The sequence below is a fragment of the Salvelinus namaycush genome, chromosome 25 (genome assembly GCF_016432855.1).
Source record: "Salvelinus namaycush isolate Seneca chromosome 25, SaNama_1.0, whole genome shotgun sequence".
Lineage (NCBI taxonomy): Eukaryota > Metazoa > Chordata > Actinopteri > Salmoniformes > Salmonidae > Salvelinus > Salvelinus namaycush.
Window position 1 is genome coordinate 5,952,139 of NC_052331.1, and position 19,593 is coordinate 5,971,731.

At 41.3% G+C, this 19,593-nt stretch overlaps 1 protein-coding gene across 1 annotated transcript in view; it reads right to left on the minus strand.

Annotated features, from left to right (window-relative positions):
* Positions 1-3,554: 3,554 nt before the first annotated feature.
* Positions 3,555-19,593, minus strand: part of LOC120020560 (solute carrier family 26 member 6-like) — a 41,425-nt gene continuing 25,386 nt past the window's right edge. Inside the window, exons 7-19 of the mRNA XM_038964265.1 lie at positions 19,437-19,584; positions 18,905-19,018; positions 18,724-18,801; positions 18,551-18,646; positions 18,056-18,162; positions 15,482-15,551; positions 14,078-14,170; positions 12,183-12,293; positions 10,434-10,565; positions 6,302-6,508; positions 5,809-5,863; positions 4,022-4,170; positions 3,555-3,896 (exon numbers count right to left, since the gene is read on the minus strand). Coding sequence (XP_038820193.1) covers positions 3,870-3,896; positions 4,022-4,170; positions 5,809-5,863; positions 6,302-6,508; positions 10,434-10,565; positions 12,183-12,293; positions 14,078-14,170; positions 15,482-15,551; positions 18,056-18,162; positions 18,551-18,646; positions 18,724-18,801; positions 18,905-19,018; positions 19,437-19,584 — 1,387 coding nt within the window. The 3' untranslated portion in view covers positions 3,555-3,869. The remainder of the gene's footprint in view (positions 3,897-4,021; positions 4,171-5,808; positions 5,864-6,301; positions 6,509-10,433; positions 10,566-12,182; positions 12,294-14,077; positions 14,171-15,481; positions 15,552-18,055; positions 18,163-18,550; positions 18,647-18,723; positions 18,802-18,904; positions 19,019-19,436; positions 19,585-19,593) is intronic.

The window sequence follows — 19,593 nt, forward strand, 5'->3', positions numbered from 1 at the left end:
AGCTTTGAGGGCATTATCACTTAAACAAATATATGTATTTGCAGATACTCTCAAAGCTCAATCACTGACGGTTACTATCAGAGAGTCACACATTCATAGCCTGGTCTCAGATCGGTATGGTCTTGAACCAACTACATGTCATGATTAGTCAGGAGAGATGTTTAAAGCACATAAAGATATGATCTGGGACCAGGATAAAACATTACATTTTAGTCATTTAGCAGACACTCATATCCAGAGCAACTGCAGGAGCAATTTGGGTAAAGTGCCTTGCTCAAGGACACAACAACAGATGTTTCACCTAGTTTGCAATGTGTAACTCATGATGAAATGTGTAGGATATTATTTTGGAGAATAAAGAGTGCAGCTATGCTTCAGAAGCGTATTCAATCATACAATATGAAACAGATACACACAACAGATCACACAACAGATACACACAACAGATACACACAACAGATCACACAACAGATCACACAACAGATCTGCTCACTTTATTGGTGTTTATTTAGCCATGTACTCAGAAATTGCAGTGTGTGTTTGATCGATGTTAGAAAATTACAAATCGTATTCAATGTATTCAAAGTATTCAAAGTAGATTAACTTAGATCAGGAAATGAACAATTTAGTAAAATTTTCAAAATGCACTTTAACATGAATTATTCACATCCTCTTTAGAAAAATACAGAAAGATACAAAGAGATTAGCTCTATAGCAGTGTTCAAACTAGGGGAGAACTATACTCCCTTTGGCATTGATTTGACCTTGAATTACATGATGATGTATAGATGTGGCTCAAGGCTACGTGATGCCAACCTGGACTCAGTGGTACAAAATGTAAATCTGTCTCCCGTCATTTAGTATGATATGTTACGAATTCCAATTTGCTGTGGCTAACGTTAGCTAGGTGGATAACGTTAGCTAGGCTAGGGGTTAGGGGAAGGATGCTATGTTGTTGCAAAGTAGCTAAAATGTAGTAAGTAGTTGCAAAGTTGCTAATGAACTAAAATGTGAAAGTTGTCAGTGATATGATACAAACACCTTTGGATAACAGAGTGAGTAGCTGCTATTCATACTCATTCAGTGGATATTGAACTACCATGTTTCTGTCTTAGGATGATTTACATAATTTTCAACATCATTATGATTACATTATCAGCAGTGATGCTTAAGAAATAACCCATTGTATGTTTTCCCCTTGGCATTGAAACCATATAACCCTAGCTTATGAGAGACAGAGGACTTAGCTAGAGCTAATTTTATTAAAGCAATTATCATTTACATTAACATTTTAGTCATTTAGCAGACACTCTTATACAGCGCAACTTACAGTTAGTGCATTCATCTTAAAATAGCTATGTGGGACAACCACATATCTCAGTCATAGTAAGTACATTTTTCCTCAATAAAGCAGCTACCAGCAAAGTCAGTGCTAGAAGGGAAAAAAGGCAAGTGTGAGTGTTAGTTCATGAAAGGCAAGGGTGTTATATTTATATATACAGTACCAGTCTAAAGTTTGGACACACCTACTCATTCAAGGGTTTTTCTTTATTTTTTAAAACACAACTGATTGGCTCAAATGTATGAAGAATGAAATAAATTACACAAATGAACTTTTAACAAGGCACAACTGTTAATTGAAATGCATTCCAGGTGACTACCTCATGAAGCTGGTTGAGAGAATGCCAAGAGTGTGCAAAGCTGTCATCAAGGCAAAGGGTGGCTACTTTGAAGAAATTCAAATGTAAAACATATTTTGATTTGTTTAACACTTTTTTGGTTACTACATGATTCCATATATGTTATTTCATAGTTTTGATGTCTTCACTATTATTCTACAATGTAGAAAATAGTACAAATTAAGAAAAACCATTGAATGAGTAGGTGTGTCCAAACTTGTGACTGGTACTGTGTGTGTATATACAGTGGGGAGAACAAGTATTTGATACACTGTCGATTTTGCAGATTTTCCTACTTACAAAGCATGTAGAGGTCTGTAATTTTTATCATAGGTACACTTCAACTGTGAGAGACAGAATCTAAAACAAAAATCAAGAAAATCACATTGTATGATTTAAAAAAAAAAAAAATTGCATTTTATTGCATGACATAAGTATTTGATCACCTACCAGCCAGTAAGAATTCCGGCTCTCACAGACCTGTTAGTTTTTCTTTAAGAAGCCCTCCTGTTCTCCACTCATTACCTGTATTAACTGCACCTGTTTGAACTCGTTACCTGTATAAAAGACACCTGTCCACATACTCAATCAAACAGACTCCAACCTCTCCACAATGGCCAAGACCAGAGAGCTGTGTAAGGACATCAGGGATAAAATTGTAGACCTGCACAAGGCTGGGATGGGCAACAGGACAATAGGCAAGCAGCATGGTGAGAAGGCATCAACTGTTGGCGCAATTATTAGAAAATGGAAGAAGTTCAAGATGACGGTCAATCACCCTCGGTCTGGGGCTACATGCAAGATTTCACCTCGTGGGGCATCGATGATCATGAGGAAGGTGAGGGATCAGCCCAGAACTACACGGCAGGACCTGGTCAATGACCTGAAGAGAGCTGGGACCACAGTCTCAAAGAAAACCATTAGTAACACACTACGCCGTCATGGATTAAAATCCTGCAGCGCACGCAAGGTCCCCCTGCTCAAGCCAGCGCATGTCCAGGCCCGTCTGAAGTTTGCCAATGACCATCTGGATGATCCAGAGGAGGAATGGGAGAAGGTCATGTGGTCTGATGAGACAAAAATAGAGCTTTTTGGTCTAAACTCCACTCGCCGTGTTTGGAGGAAGAAGAAGGATGAGTACAACCCCAAGAACACCATCCCAACCATGAAGCATGGAGGTGGAAACATCATTCTTTGGGGATGCTTTTCTGCAAAGGGGACAGGACGACTGCACCGTATTGAGGGGAGGATGGATGGGGCCATGTATCGCGAGATCTTGGCCAACAACCTCCTTCCCCCAGTAAGAGCATTGAAGATGGGTCGTGGCTGGGTCTTCCAGCATGACAACGACCCGAAACACACAGCCAGGGCAACTAAGGAGTGGCTCCGTAAGAAGCATCTCAAGGTCCTGGAGTGGCCTAGCCAGTCTCCAGACCTGACCCCAATAGAAAATCTTTGGAGGGAGCTGAAAGTCCGTATTGCCCAGCGACAGCCCCGAAACCTGAAGGATCTAGAAAAGGTCTGTATGGAGGAGTGGGCCAAAATCCCTGCTGCAGTGTGTGCAAACCTGGTCAAGAACTACAGGAAACGTATGATCTCTGTAATTGCAAACAAAGGTTTCTGTACCAAATATTAAGTTCTGCTTTTCTGATGTATCAAATACTTATGTCATGCAATAAAATGCTAATTAATTACTTAAAAATCATACAATGTGATTTTCAGGATTTTTGTTTTAGATTCCGTCTCTCACAGTGTACCTATGATAAAAATTACAGACCTCTACATGCTTTGTAAGTAGGAAAACCTGCAAAATCGGCAGTGTATCAAATACTTGTTCTCCCCACTGTATATATATATATAAATACACAACAGCTGCTTATCACTCCATCATAGAATAAATAAAAAGGTGGCAGAGAAACTGTGGAAAGACTGGAAATGGACACTCAAGAATGTTGCTCGCACCAGTATATCGACAGCATACCAAGGTAAATAGCAATTGACTGGACTGAGGAATAACGGATATATGCTGCCTGGACATTTGCCAGCATGCTCATTCTTAATTCACAAAAATGAAGGCTCAACGAACCAATGGGAAGCCAGGCAGCGGAAGGCGGAGTGACGAGGAGGAGAAGGAGAAAGGTGGAGTGGAAGGGAGGTGGAGTGGAAGAGGAACAACGTGACCCCTGTTGGTTACATCTTGGTAGTGCAGGTCAAGTCCTAATAGAAGAGGAGATATCAGAAGTGTCAGAAGGAACATAAGATATGATTCTGTGACTATATGAATTAATCCATTCCTAAGAAATAATAACAAGAAAGTAGCTCATAAAGTCTGCTCCACTCACCAGAGCATACTCGTAGATGATGGGTACGTCTGACGCCCCATGCAGTCGGAGGCTGTGTAGCACCGCGTCGTGGATCGTAGTGAACACACAGCTCTTAGGGATGGACTCAGAGAAGAAGCCTGCACTCGATAACTGCTCCACCACACAGACTGGAGGAAAGACAAACCAGGTTAGACAATACACACGTGAACCACAAACACACACACAGACAACACAAGCTAAGGCCAGAGCGACGAGTCTGAATTACCACACATACCAGTGGCGGTCGGTGCCGTTTAAGAAGAGCGATGATGATTCTTTTTTTATGAGCATGGCCTTACAGTATTTCTATTACAGCATATTGGATGACTGTCATTCATATTCCATTCACCCAGCTCAACGTAACATTAATAGGTTTAGGTTACTACATGATACTCAAATGTTTCCTATACCCATCATGAGGTTGATACAACCTAGCATATGAATTAACATTTACAACGTAGGAGCAAAGGTTGAGATACATTTTCGTAAACAAGGTGACAGACATTGACACATTCAGTACCGCCTTGCACACTCTTGCCTGCATCTAGCTGATCTAGTGTGTAATCATTAGTCCAACAGTTGTAAATGATAGTTTCTATTGGACAAATTCAAATTTAAATAAATGTTTCTGTTGTGCTCAGTTTGCTTCCGTTTAAGATTTTTTTCTCAACAGAATCGGTGGAATGAATACAACCCCTGATCAAAAGCAAACATGTTTGACTTTCATATCAGCCACATGCATACAGCATGGTCGCTTTGATCATTGTGTAATTCCTTCTCGCATCTACGCGCTTTCCTCCTCTCACCTTTTCCCTTCGCTTGTGGACTTCAGTAACAACACATCAGCTGTCTGTGACCAGGCGAAGAAACCTTTCCAAGCCAAACCTTAATATAATAAAAGCTAACACACAGCGTACATTGTTGTCACCATATTAACGTCATAGTCAACATAGCTACTAGATCTAATGCGTTAGTAAACCCACTACAATCATGCAGTACAGTGTACAGTCAGAAGCAAGCAGTTGAGCAGTTACACCGGTGGGCACTGGTGGCAAAAAAATTATAAAACCAAAAGCTTACCTTGACTTGGAAGAGTTTCAGTGTTGGATAGCCATAGCCAGCTAGCTAACATAGCATCCCTTTCTGTTTGAGTGAGCCGGGTATTTGAGTAGACTAAACTAGCAAGCTGCATTCGCTAGCTAAGTAAGTGAAAGTGAAAGTAATTTTTAAAAAAAATCGAAATATCTCTTTCTCGCTTCTCCTTCACTTGTTAATTAATTAATTTGTTCAAAACTGTACAACTATTGTCTTTCTCGCTCTTTGAGTCAACTACTCACCACATTTTATGCACTGCTAGCTAGCTGTAGCTTATGCTTTCAGCACTACATTCATTCTCTGGACAACATGTCAGTTCATACTGCAAGAACTCTGATGGAGGATGTCCTCCGGAAGTTGTCATAATTACTGTGTACGTCTATGGAAAGGGGTGTGGACCACATGCCTCCTAGGTTTTGTATTGAAGTCAATGTATACAGAGGAGGACGGAAACTACGGTGTTACCCTACAGAGTGTTGTTGACTATACTGTAGACCTTCATTATAAAACAGTGTGGTTTAAAAAATTATTTGGTGACGTGAATATATTTAGTGTAGTTTTATCTAAAAAGGCTAACTTTTATGTTTGACTATTTTTCTTTTTCAGAATTTCACTGAACAGGATGGTCCTCCCCTTCCCCCTCTGAGGAGCCTCCACTGACACATACTCACCTTGGCATCCAGTTAAAAAAATGTCAATGTCGATCTTTCTGTAGTTTAGGAATATCTGCAAAAAAAGAAAGTGAGAGACAGAGAAGGTCAAAAAGAAGTCCATGTTTCTCTCAGGGACTGTTTTTGTTACACCGTTTGTTACACAGTTTGATTTATCTTGTTTTTCTCTTCCATCCCTCTTCATTTCCACCTCCTCTTTCTATCTGTGCCTCTTTTATGTAGGGTACATAAAAATATAATTTAGGCCTGCCAACTCACAGAACACAAGACCTTTGTTTGTTTTGAGCTCAAGGCCACACAGGAGAGCGACTGCAAACAATGTTACATAAGAGACTAATAAGAGACTAAACTAATAATAACACATTTCTGAAAACATCTGTTAACCTAACCTCTCTTTCTCTCTCTCCCTCTCACTTTCCTTGTCTCCTCTCTATCCCCTTTGCACTCAAACCCCACTCCTTCATCACCATTGTTCAAAAACAGACACTCTTACGTTTTTCAGTGTCTTCACAGTGGCCGTGTCAGCAAAGTTGGTTGTGGATAGGTCCAGGATGATGGTGTGTGTGTTGTTGACGGAGGTCCTCCCCATCTCTCCTTCTTCTCCGGTACTGGACGTCTGTGTTATGTGATCATCGCCATGAATACCAGTTTTAGAGTCCTGGTCGAACCCGTTACCTTGCTGCTCAAAGGCCCAGTTCACCTTAGATTGACAGAGACAGAGTTTCAATCTTTACTCTGCTCTGATAAAATACACATTTCAAAAGCATTATGGGCTAGCCTAGGTGCACCTGGAGGTTGTACTGAAGCACTAAATTTAGCACAGCGGTAGATTTATGTAAACTGAAAGATTTCGATATGGAGCCATCCTAGATTTGGCCCATGGGGGAACGTGGCAGCAATTTTTTAAAATAGCCGTATACGATAACACTATTTTACAATTCAGAAGGTCTATTTTGAGAAACACACACAGATTTATCTAGCATGAAAACATTTAGATATGGAGCCACCACAGATTTGGACTACGTAACATTGCAAAAATCTGAAACTTTCTGTCCAAAATTGATGCAGGAAAATGAATCCATGCATTTGTCACTTATAGGTTAGACTACTGCAATGCTCCACTTTCCGGCTACCCAGATAAAGCACTAAATAAACCTCAGTTAGTGCTTAAACGGCAGCAAGAATCTAGACTAGAACCTAAAAATTGTATCATACTACCCCAGTGCTAGCATCTCTACACTGGCTTCATGTTAAGGCTAGGGCTGATTTCAAGGTTTTACTGCTAACCTACAAAGCAATAAATGGGCTTGCTCCTACCTACCTTTACGATTTGGTCCTGCTGTACATACCTACACGTACGCTACGGTCACAAGACGCAGGCCTCCTAACTGTCCCGAGAATTTCTAAGCGAACAGCTGGAGGCAGGGCATTTTTATGGAAGTGTCTGCCTATCCATGTGAGAGAAGCAGACTCGGTCTCGACCTTTTAGTCTTTATTTAAGACTAATTTCTTCAGTAGGTCTTATGATTTAGTGTAGTTTGCCCCAGGAGTGTGCAGGTGAACGGAAAGGCACTGTAGCAACGAACCGTCCTTGCTGTCTCTGCTTGGCCGGTTTCCCTCTCTCCACTGGGATTCTCTGCCTCTAACCCTATTACAGGGACTGAATCACTGGCTTACTGGTGCTCTTCCATGCCGTCCCAAGGAGGGGTCCGTCACTTGAGTGGGTTGAGTCACTGAAGTGATCTTCCTGTCTGGGTTGGCGCCCCCTTCTTGGGTTTGTGCTGTGGGGGAGATCTTCGTGAGTATATCTTCGTGATATACTCGGTCTTGTCACAGGGTAGTAAGTTGGTGGTTGAAGACATCCCTCCAGTGGTGTGGGGGCTGTGCTTTGGCAAAGTGGGTGGGGTTATATCCTGTTTGTTTGGCCCTGTCTGGGGGTATCGTCGGACTGGGCCACAGTGTCTCCCGACACCTCCTGTCTCAGCCTCCAGTATTTATGCTGCAATAGTTTGTGTCGGGGGCAAGGGTCAGTCTGTTAAATCTGGAGTATTTCTCCTGTCTTATCCGGTCTCCTGTGTGAATTTAACTATGCTCTCACTAATTCTCTCTCTTTCTTTTTCTCTCTTTCTTTCTTTCTCTCGGAGGACCTGAGCCCTAGGACCATGCCTCAGGACTACCTGGCCCGATGGCTCCTTGCTGTCCCCAGTCCACTTCGTTGTGCTACTGTTCCAGTTTCAACTGTTCTGCCTGCGGCTATGGAACCCTGGCCTGTTCACTGGACGTGTTACCTTGTCCCAGACCTGCTGTTTTCAACTCTAGAGACAGCAAAAGCGGTAGAGATACTCTGAATGATCGGCTATGAAAAGCCAACTGACATTTACTCCTGAGGTGCTGACCTTTTGCACCCTCTGTGATTATTATTGTTTGATCCTGCTGGTCATCTATGAACATTTGAACATCTTGGCCATGTTCTGTTATAATCTCCACCCGGCACAGCCAGAAGAGGACTGGCCACCCCTCATAGCCTGGTTCCTCTCTAGGTTTCTTCCTAGGTTTTGGCCTTTCTAGGGAGTTTTTCCTAGCCACCGTGCTTCTACACCTGCATTGCTTGCTGTTTGGGGTTTTATGCTGGGTTTCTGTATAGCACTTTGTGACATCGGCTGATGTAAGAAGGGCTCTATAAATACATTTGATTGATTGATTAATTGATTGGACCCTGGGGGCTGTGGCGGCCATCTTACAAAAAGGCCACTGTCAGTAAAACAATGTTAGATAAACACACCAAATTTGGCACAGAGGAAGATGCATGTATCCTGAAAAGATTTAGATATAGTCCCATCATAGATTTGGCCCCTGGACCGTGACAGACATTTTACTAAAAGGTTGCAGACTGTACCACTACTTTACAAAACTTTAATCTACAAAAAGTTATTGCCTATACTTCTTTGATTGATATACTTTTGGCCTATAATTCCTGCCCTGGATCACCTGAAAACCAAAAATTGTAACAGTAACATAGTATATTACAGTAGGCCAAATTGTAGAATAAATACATTTTCTGAGATGAATGCAGTGGAAGTGAGTTAAAACCACCCTCAGCCAAACACAGAATAATATTTTGGATTACTGGTTAAGACGTTTGGTCCCGGAGCGGGAGACCGGGGTTCACGTCCTACCACATGAGAATTTAACAAATGGCCACTAAAGCTACTTTGGAAAATATCCTAGCCAATGAGGTGGAATAGTGAACTATTATCTCAGGTTATGTTTCAGTCAGAAATGTGCCTGCCGAGCAAAATATTTGAATTTCATCCAGTTTTTCTAATTCCAGCTGATTATAATGGACTGCAATTGAAAGAAATTAAAGTCTATAACAGAGTTTAGTCTGACATGGATTTAGCTGGTAACTGTTGATTTGAGACAGCATCAGGTAAAGGTGTATTTCATGCACCCTCAGGGACCTCTAAAATCATCATTCAAAAAATAATGACTGGGTCAGTGGAGCCATACACAGAATAGAAAGAGATGAGTACAGCATCAAAGCCATGACACTAACCAGCTAATTTACTAGTGGCTAATAAGCAAAATAAACTCAGGCCTTGGACCTGACCTAAATCCCTGTATTCAAGTGTATGCTGCACATCAACCAATGCTGTATATCAACCAATGTCAGGCATGTTACAAAAATGTTAGGAGATGCACACAAGGGTCTCTTCACTATAACATACAGTATAACATCTAGCCTAATTGGGGTCTAATGCATTTTGTAAGACGGCTGCCACAAAGATACAGGGAGCCACATTACCCTCGAGCATACTCAGTCCATGTTTATGCTTGCGGACAAGCAGACTCACACACACCCCCACACACACCCCCATGCACACACATACCAGAATGGGTCCAACCATATGACACTGGTCAGAAATAGGAGGGTCCAAGACTCTTGCCACCAGCCCAAGCCACCCGGGCCGACAAGCCCATCGACCGCCACAAGAGTGACCAGTAGAACAGCGAGATTGCACAGCCAGCCTGTCAATAATTTAACTCTCCCCAACACTATTTCCTTCCCACCTTTTTTATAATTTCCCAAAGGAAAGGTTCAGAAACAAATGTCAAAGATGAAACAACAAAAAACACAAATATTCATACATATACACACAGACAAAGCACAGCCTCCATAGAATTCATCTCATAATAATAATAATGTAGAACTCTTTATATACAATATAGCTGGGTTGCCCCACCTGCATGCCCCTAGGAATCTACCTATATGGCACCTTCTGTAAGTGTATCTAAAAAAAGGCCTTCGGTACTGTAACATTGTATTACCAACAGCGGCCATTGTGTAAGATGCCACGACCCCCAGGTGCCAAATGTGTGGTGGCTCCAGATGTAAATATTTTCAAGCTACATAAATCTACCTCTGTGCCAGATTTGGTGTGTTTATCTCAAAACAATCTGTTTAAAATACTGTTGCCATATGCTGCCATTTAGAAAAATGTCTGCCACACCCCCAGGGGCCAAATCTGGGGTGGCTCCATATCTGAATCTTTTCAGGGTACATACATCTACACAATTGATTTGCTTAAATGCCTCACTATACTGTAGTACATCACACTACACACCTGCCCGTTGATGGGTCGGTCAACTAGGGCAATGGCCGTCTGGTTCAATTTCAGGTCTGGGGAACCTTTCTCTACATCCCCCTTGTCCTCTGGATGGAATGTTCTGTTGGGTAGGTATCCATTCACATCATTCTGGGAAGGGAAGAGAAACAAGGTCACTAACAGTGTACTTTTTTGTGTGTGTTTGTTAGACCTACACTACCGTTCAAAAGTTTGGGGTCATTTAGAAATGTCCTTGTTTTTGAAAGAAAAGCACATTTTTTGTCCATTAAAATAACATCAAATTGATAAGAAATACAGTGTGGACATTGTTAATGTTGTAAATAACTATTGTAGCTGGAAACGGCAGATTTTTTATGGAATATCTACATAGGCGTACAGAGGCCCATTATCAGCAACCATCACTCCTGTGTTCCAATGGCACGTTGTGTTAGCTAATCCAAGTGTATCATTTTAAAAGGCTAACTGATCATTAGAAAACCCTTTTGTAATTATGTTAGCACAGCTGAAAACTGTTGTCCTGATTAAAGAAGCAATAAAACTGGCCTTTAGACTAATTGAGTATCTGGACCGTCAGCATTTGTGGGTTTGATTACAGGCTCAAAATGGCCAGAAACAAAGACCTATCTTCTGAAACTCGTCAGTCTATTCTTGTTCTGAGAAATGAAGGCTGTTCCATGTGAGAAATTGCCAAGAAACTGAAGATCTTGTACGACGCTGTGTACTACTCCCTTCACAGAACAGCACAAACTGGCCCTAACCAGAATACACAGAATGCACAACTGAGCAAGAGGACAAGTACATTAGAGTGTCTAGTTTGAGAAACAAGTCCTCAACTGGCAGCTTCATTACATTTTTATTTATTTATTTATCCCACCTTTATTTAACCAGGTCGGCCAGTTGAGAACAAGTTCTCATTTACAACTGCAACCTGGCCAAGATAAAGCAAGCAGTGCAACACAAACAACAACACAGAGTTACACGTGGAATAAACAAACATACAGTCAATAACACAATAGAAAAAAATCTTTATACAGTGTGTGCAAATGAGTTAAGATTAGGGAGGTAATGCAATAAATAGGCTGTAGTGGCGAAGTAATTACAATTTAGCAATTAAACACTGGAGTGTTAGATGTGCAGAAGATGAATGTGCAAGTAGAGATACTGGGGTGCAAATGAGTAAACAAATAAGGGAGTAGTACACAGTGTAGTATGAGATCTTCAGTTTCTTGGCAATTTATCGCATGGAATAGCCTTAATTTCTCAGAACAAGAATAGACTGACGAGTTTCAGAAGATAGGTCTTTGTTTCTAGCCATTTTGAGACTGTAATCTAACTCACAAATGCTGATAATCCAGATATTCAACTAGTCTAAAGAAGGCCAGTTTTATTGTTTCTTTAATCAGCACAACAGTTTTCAGCTGTGCTAACAGAATTACAAAGGGGTTTTCTAATGATCAATTAGCCTTTTAAAATAATAAATTGGATTAGCTAACACAACGTGCCATTGGATCACAGGAGTGATGGTTGCTGATAATGGGCCTCTGTACGCCTATGTAGATATTCCATTATAAATCCAGCTACAATAGTCATTTACAACAATAACAATGTCTACACTGTATTTCTGATCAATTTGATGTTTTTTAAATGGACCAAAAATGTGCTTTTCTTTCAAAAACAAGGACATTTCTAAGTGACCCCAAACTTTTGAACGGTAGCGTATGTGTGTTGGACGTGTGTGTATTATACCTGTTTTTTTGCCTCCTTTCTGGCTTCATTTTTTTCTTTCTTGACTTTCCTCTTTTCTTCAGTGTCTCTTTTCTTCTTTTTCATCAGCAGCTTCCCAACATCAATTCCACTCTGTGTAAGAAAATGAAACGGTGCGCTTGAGATAAAGAGAGTGAAGGAGAGAGAAAGCAATTCAGAGAAAGAGGGCTATTGAGAGAATGACACACAAACACTAGTGATGCGTGGGTGAGCTGTTTGTTCACCCGCACCCACCCACAATTGCTAATAACACATTTTCAACCACAGGGGTGTCAGAAATATTTGTGCTATTTTCACAGAGGGATTTATGAGCGTGAGGTGGAAGTGGCACAAAAGGACTGGGTTTTGATGAATAAAAAGATTGTAGGTGTGACGAGGGCATGGCCACTCACTGGCCAATCAACATGTTTCATGACCTAATGCCGTGTCCACATGCTATCGGAGTTATCGGAAGCTACTAGTTCCCAGTGGGAAATTTCACTTGAATGACCCCTAATGCAAGTCAGAATAACAAGTGGGAAACTCTGAGAAAATGTTGTTACCCGAGTTGCCGAGTTGTGACGTTTCACCACTGACCTTTTACTCTTTCAACCAAAAGATGACAACAAATTCCTTATCAATATGAATAATAAAGCTAGTCTGACCATATTGTAAATGTTAAGCAAGCTAGCTAACTTAATTATTAGCAATGTTAGCAAGCTTATCAAGCTATCTAAAATCTTATTGGTTGAAGAATTGTTCAGAGTTCAGAAGCACTTGAACACATCCACGTCAGACTTACGACTTCCCACGAGCAAGTGAAGCCAGCCTAATATGGCATGCCGTTGTTTCAAGTTCACTGACAGTCTTTGCATTGTAATCAACTATGAATATTCCTAGTAGAACACTTCATCCAAAAAACCCTATGTGCATTTTTCTTTTCAGATGAGTGCTGATCTTATTATTTTCTGGAATGTTCAGAGTTCTCAACTGACATTAATGTATTGTGCATTTAACTCATTTAGCAGGCATTCTTATCCAGAGTGACTTACAGAAGCAATTAGGGTTCCATGCTCATGAGCACATCTTCAGATTGTTCACCTAGTTGGATAGCGGATTCAAACCAGCAAACCTTTGGTCACTCGCCTAACGTTCTTAACCACTAGGCTACTTGCTTATAGTCTGTGTGTAATATCAAGACCCTGGATGATTCATATCGACTAAACAACTACACCATGTCACCAAAATGATCCAAAACTGAGATATGGTTCTTCAGTTGAAGGGTTCCATTGTGGATTGAAACGACAGTCCCTGGTACAGTTCAAAAACAAGGACATTTCCTACAGTCCCTGGTAGGAATCCAGGCTGAATCACATCCGGCTGGGAATGGGAGTCCCAGGCTCTGTCGCAGCCGGCTGCGACCTGGAGGCCCATGGGGGCGGTGCACAATTGGCCTAGCTTCGTCCGGGTTAGGGAGGGTTTGGCCGCACTAGCGACTCCTGTGGCGGCCCTGGTGCAGTACACGCTGACCAGGTCGCTAGGTGTACGGTGTTTCCTCCGACACATTGGTGCAGCTGGTTTCCGGGATGGATGCGCGCTGTGTTAAGAAGCAGTGCGGTTGTGTTTCGGAGTAATAACAACTGTAAAAAAGGTGTGACCAATATTGCCCTTATAGTAAAGCAAGTTTCCAATTGGGCAATTGTACTAATCATGTGACTACTGATGTGTGTATTTAAAGCAACTGCCCAGTGTTTACAGATTTCAATGAGATTTGACCTATAATTAATTACAATATGAGTGAAATCATTTTCCTTTAGAATTGTTTTAAATATGTTAAAAAGCAGATTTTCTGTGTTGGAATGGTGTGGGCTTATACCGGTCATAAAAAATCACACTACCTTCTCCTGCAGTGCATCCAGGTATAGCTGAGCGTTGGTATAGTACATTGTGGTGGAGGAACGGAAGATGGTAATACCTGGTATCTCTTTTGCCTGTGGGACAAACCAACACACAAACAGGGGACTTCAATAGATGGTCATATAAAAACTGTTTTAAAACCCACTGTTGAATAACCCACTTGCTTTGGTCGTATTTTCAAAAGTATGTGATGAGTTTCCAAAACTCTTAGTACAAAGCTCCAAACTGGTAACACTTGTAACATGGACAGTCTTGCATTCAAAACCTTTCATTGTGCATTAATCTTGTTTGTTCACCACACAACCACTGAAATCGTTGCATGCATCATCAATGAGGTGGTACGCTCATGGGGATGGCAATCATAAATCTTTCACCTGTATTGTAATGATGTATTGTATTTTACAGTAATGTATTGTACTTATGTATTGTAGTAGTCCTGTACATGGCCCAGTTTGTAAGAGCATGGCACTAGCAACACCAGAGCTCTGGGTTCGATTCCAACTGTGGTCACAAACCAAAAATGTTGTCACTTTGGATGAAAGTGTCTGCAACGGGCCTCCCGGATGGCGCAGTGGCCTAAGGCACTGCATCGCAGTGTTAGCTGCGCAACCAGAGACTCTGGGTTCGAGCCCAGGTTCTGTCGCAGCCGGCAGGGAGGCCCATGGGGCGGTGCACAATTGGCCTAGCGTCGTCCGGGTTTAGGGAGGGTTTGGCCGGCAGGGATATCCTTGTCTCATCGCGCACTAGCGACTCCTGTGGCGGGCCGGGCGCAGTGCACGCTGTCCAGGTCGCTAGGTGTACGGTGTTTCCTCCGACACATTGGTGCGGCTGATTCCGGGTTGAATACGCGCTGTGTTAAGAAGCAGTGTGGCTTGGTTGCGTTGTGTTTCGGAGGATGCATGGCTCTCAACCTTCGCCTCTCCTGAATCCGTGCGGGAGTTGTAGCGAAGAGACAAGACAGTAACTACTAACAATTGGATACCATGAAATTGGGGAGAAAAAAAAATAATAATAATAAAAAAAATATAAAAAAATTGAAAGTGTCTGCTGCGTAATTGGCATATATTACTGTATTGGCCAACACAATTTTAGTTAAGCAGTGTGAACTCTGCATTGCATTGTAAAAGGCAAATACTTAATATGAATATGTGTTGCAATGTGAGACATGTATTTCTAGATGAACCACTGATTAAGTTTGGTGAAAAAGGGACTGTATGATTTTGTGTTGTAGTTGGTCAGTTGAAAATGTACTTAGAGTTTTTGAAACAACTACCTTTTTGATGATCTGTTTTGAGTTTTGTACTAAAAGTTGTGAAAATGTACCGAATACTTGTGAAAATTGCACTAAATCGATACAAAGAAAACTGTAAACTCCTCCGTCTCACCTCCTCATATGTGTCTGTATCCAGGTAGAGCTCAGTCCCAGGAACATGCCCCAGGATAGAGTACCGCGGCCTGGGAGAGAGAGAGCGCGAGAGAGAGAGAACGGATGTTATCTACTTTATGAAGAAAGAGGAAGAAAGAGTCACGACCAGTAGGGTTGCCCCAAAAATTATAATAATACGAGTACAGATTTTTGTATGGGACAATATATAACATTTATGTATTGGACAATATATAACATTTATGTATGGGACAATATATAACATTTATGTATGGGACAATATATAACATTTATGTATGGGACAATATATAAAAAAATTGTATGGGACAATATATAACATTTATGTATGGGACAATATATAACATTTTTGTATGGGACAATATATAACATTTTTGTATGGGACAATATATAACATTTTTGAGAAAGATATTTACTGGTTTCTTTTCGGTAAGAGATTAAAATGTAATGAAGGTTATTTGTTGATGTAAAAATTTAAATCTTAAAAAAATGGGGCCCCCTCTGAAAAAGTTTGAATGCCACTGTTTTAGAAGGATTAACTTCTTGAGCCTATGGGGGCGCCATTTCGACTTTGTTAAAATGAGTTCCCAAATTAAACTGCCTCGTACTCAATTCTTGCTCGTACAATATGCATATTATTATTACTATTGGATAGAAAACACTCTCTAGTTTCTAAAACCGTTTGAATTATTTCTCTGAGTGAAACAGAACTCATTCTGCAGCACATTTCCTGTCAGGGAGTGAGATTTCAGAAATCGAGGTCCCTGTTCTGAGGCCAGTTTATAAGTCCCCATGTAAGCCATCGGGCTACATGCACTGCATACGTCTTCCTCTAGATGTCAGTAAGCGGGGAGAATTTGAATGGAGTGGATTGCGCAATCTGGGCCCTATATATAGACCGTGGAAGGGAAGTACCGTCCTTTTCAACGGTGCGCTTGACGCATGAAGACATCACAATGGCGTCCTGCAAACGCTTTCGTTTTAGTAGTTCTATATCTCCGGTCATGTTTTTATTCGTTATAGGTGTTAAAGACATCATAAGGTAGTTAATTTAAACCGACTTAGCAGTTTATAGCAGTTTATTGCGATTTTCTGGGATTTCTTTGCCATGCGCTTTCACGAGTTGGACACCACTCCAGTTGGTGGCTAACATTAGCGGCTATTTCGACCGGACAAGAGGACATCTTTCAACCCAAAGACGATTGTTCTGGAGAAAGGACACCTTGCCCAAGATTCTGATGGAAGCTCAGCTAATAGTAAGCAGTCTTTATGCTGTTAATTCGTACTTATGTTGACAAATGTCAGATAATAATTCCGCCATGAATTATGGTGCGGTCTCGCTTTAGCGCACGCTGTATGCTTGAAGTAACGTTAATTTTAAAAATGTAACCCAGCGATTGCATTAAGAACTAATTTGTCTTTCAATTGCTGTCCAACCTGTATTTTTTAGTCAAGTTTTGGAATAGTTACTGATTAGAATAGGTGCCTCTTCAAAGATTTCTCCTGCCATTTTCTGGGCAGCTTTGCTACTTTTCTCATTGTATAACCACGATTTGTGCCGCTAAATATGCACATTTTCGAACAAACTCTATATGCATTGTGTAATATGATGTTATAGGACTGTCATCTGAAGAATTCTGAGAAGGTTAGTGAAAAAATTAATATCTTTTGGTGGTTTATACGTAATCGCTATGTTTGGCTTGAATCAATGCGGTTGTGATGTTTGCTATTGTGGTATGCTAATATAACGCTATATTGTGTTTTCGCTGTAAAACACTTAGAAAATCTGAAATATTGTCTGGATTCACAAGATCTGTGTCTTTCAATTGCTGTACGCTGTGTATTTTTAAGAAATGTTTTATGATGAGTAATTAGGTAATACACGTTGCTCTCTGTAGTTATTCTAGTCGAGTTGTGATGGTGGCTGCAATGGTAAACTATGATTTATACCTGAAATATGCACATTTTTCTAACAAAACATATGCTATACAATAAATATGTTATCAGACTGTCATCTGATGAATTTGTTTCTTGGTTAGTGGCTATTTATATCTTTATTTGGTCGAATTTGTGATAGCTACTGATGGAGTAAAAAACTGGTGGAGTAAAAAAAGTGGTGTCTTTTGCTAACGTGGTTAGCTAATAGATTTACATATTGTGTCTTCCCTGTAAAACATTTTAAAAATCAGAAATGATGGCTGGATTCACAAGATGTGTATCTTTCATCTGGTGTCTTGGACTTGTGATTTAATGATATTTAGATGCTAGTATTTACTTGTGACGCTATGCTAGGCTATGCTAGTAGCTTTTCTACTGATGGGGGTGCTCCCGGATCCGGGTTTGGGAGGTGTTAGAGGTTAATCTCTCTTACTCTCTCTCATAAGAAAACAAACAAACACAAATATGTGTGCTCATGCACACACACTCATACACACAAACACACTTTTTAAAATTGTATAATCTGCCTTCCTTTTGCTGGACCCCTGGAAGAGTAGCTGCTGCCGAGGCAGCTAATGGGGATCCTTAATAAATACAAATAAAATACATTCAGACTCACAGTTGTGTTCTGAAGATGACAGTGAGCATAGAGAAGCCGATGGATGCACCTAGGCCGAGGTCCAGGTTCAGCAAGATAGTACACACCAGAGTTACCAACCACACCAGCTAGGGGACAGCAGAGACACAGGTAATCAATATGGGGAATACCCAGGAATCAGGGTTTCCCAAACCCCATTTGAGTCATATAAGTTAATCTCAAGTTAGGATGCATGTTTTAGGATATAACTATGAAGTGTATAAATGTGTAACTCGCCCCTCGGACTACCGAGTAGCGCGGCGGTCTAAGGCACTGCATTTCAGTGCAAGAGGCGTCACTACAGTCCCTGGTAGGAATCCAGGCTGAATCACATCCGGCTGGGATTGGGAGTCCATAGGGCTGCACTCAGTTGGCTCAGCGTCACCAGGGTAAGCCGTCATTGTAAATAAGATGTTGATCTTAACTGACTTGTCTGGTTAAATAAAGGTAAAATAAATACAAAATAAAAGTTCTCACCAGTTCGACCTTATTGCTCTTCCAGAGTGCAGGAATGTCTTTAAACTGCATAAAAAGGCCTTTCAGGTTCACAAGCACTATACAGGCCAGGACAGCCTAGGAGACACACAAACACTCATCAGATCAGTGTTGTCTGTGTTTGGCTGGCGTGGAGGTGATGGAGAGATAGATACCTTGGGTAGCTCCTCAAACAGTGTCCCCAGTTGCAGAATGAAGATCAGCACAAGTACTGAAGAAATCAGCCCCACAACCTGACAACATGTACAAACACACACATCAGTTAGTGTTTGCGTAAATATTAGCAAGTGTAGATGCGTGTATGTGCATGCATGAGTGTATGTCTGTGTGTGTTACCTGTGTCTTGCCCCCAGTGCTATCTTGGAGGAGGGTACGGGACGGAGAAGCAGCAATAGCGTGGCATTGAAAGCATCCTCCCACTATGTTACAGAGACCAAGAGCCACCATCTCCTAGAAAGAGAGAAAGAAGACCAAGAGAGTGAGAGAGAAAAAGAGAGAGTTTGAAAGAGAGGGGGAAGATTAAAAGAATGGAGAGGCTCAATTAAATTGGGGTTTATTTACTTGTGGCCACCCCCAGTAAATAAGTCCTAGTGCTTATTCAGTGGTATATTCAGAATTTTTTTCACTGCTCCTGGTGTACTTCTCCTTTATACTTGACTGAGCAGAGCGTGTCGGCCATTAAACATTCAGGACCAGAGCTGTAAGCTGGTACAGACACTGTGTGTTCCCTTCCTGTCTCACTCCTTCAGAGCAAAACAACCCCAAGCACGTGTCTCTGTTGGTCTGCCTGCATGCCAGTGTGTGTGTGTGTGTGTGTGTGTGTGTGTGTGTGTGTGTGTGTGTGTGTGTGTGTACGTGCATGTCCCACCTGGTTGCTGTCCACGTTGTAGCCGTGTTTTTGGCCGAAGATTTTTCCCAAGGAGATGTTAAGGGCATAGCCCACTATGCCTACTACGAATGCATCACCAACTACCGAACCCCACATACTAACGTCAGGTGACCTGGGTGGCTGTAGTCTAAGGATA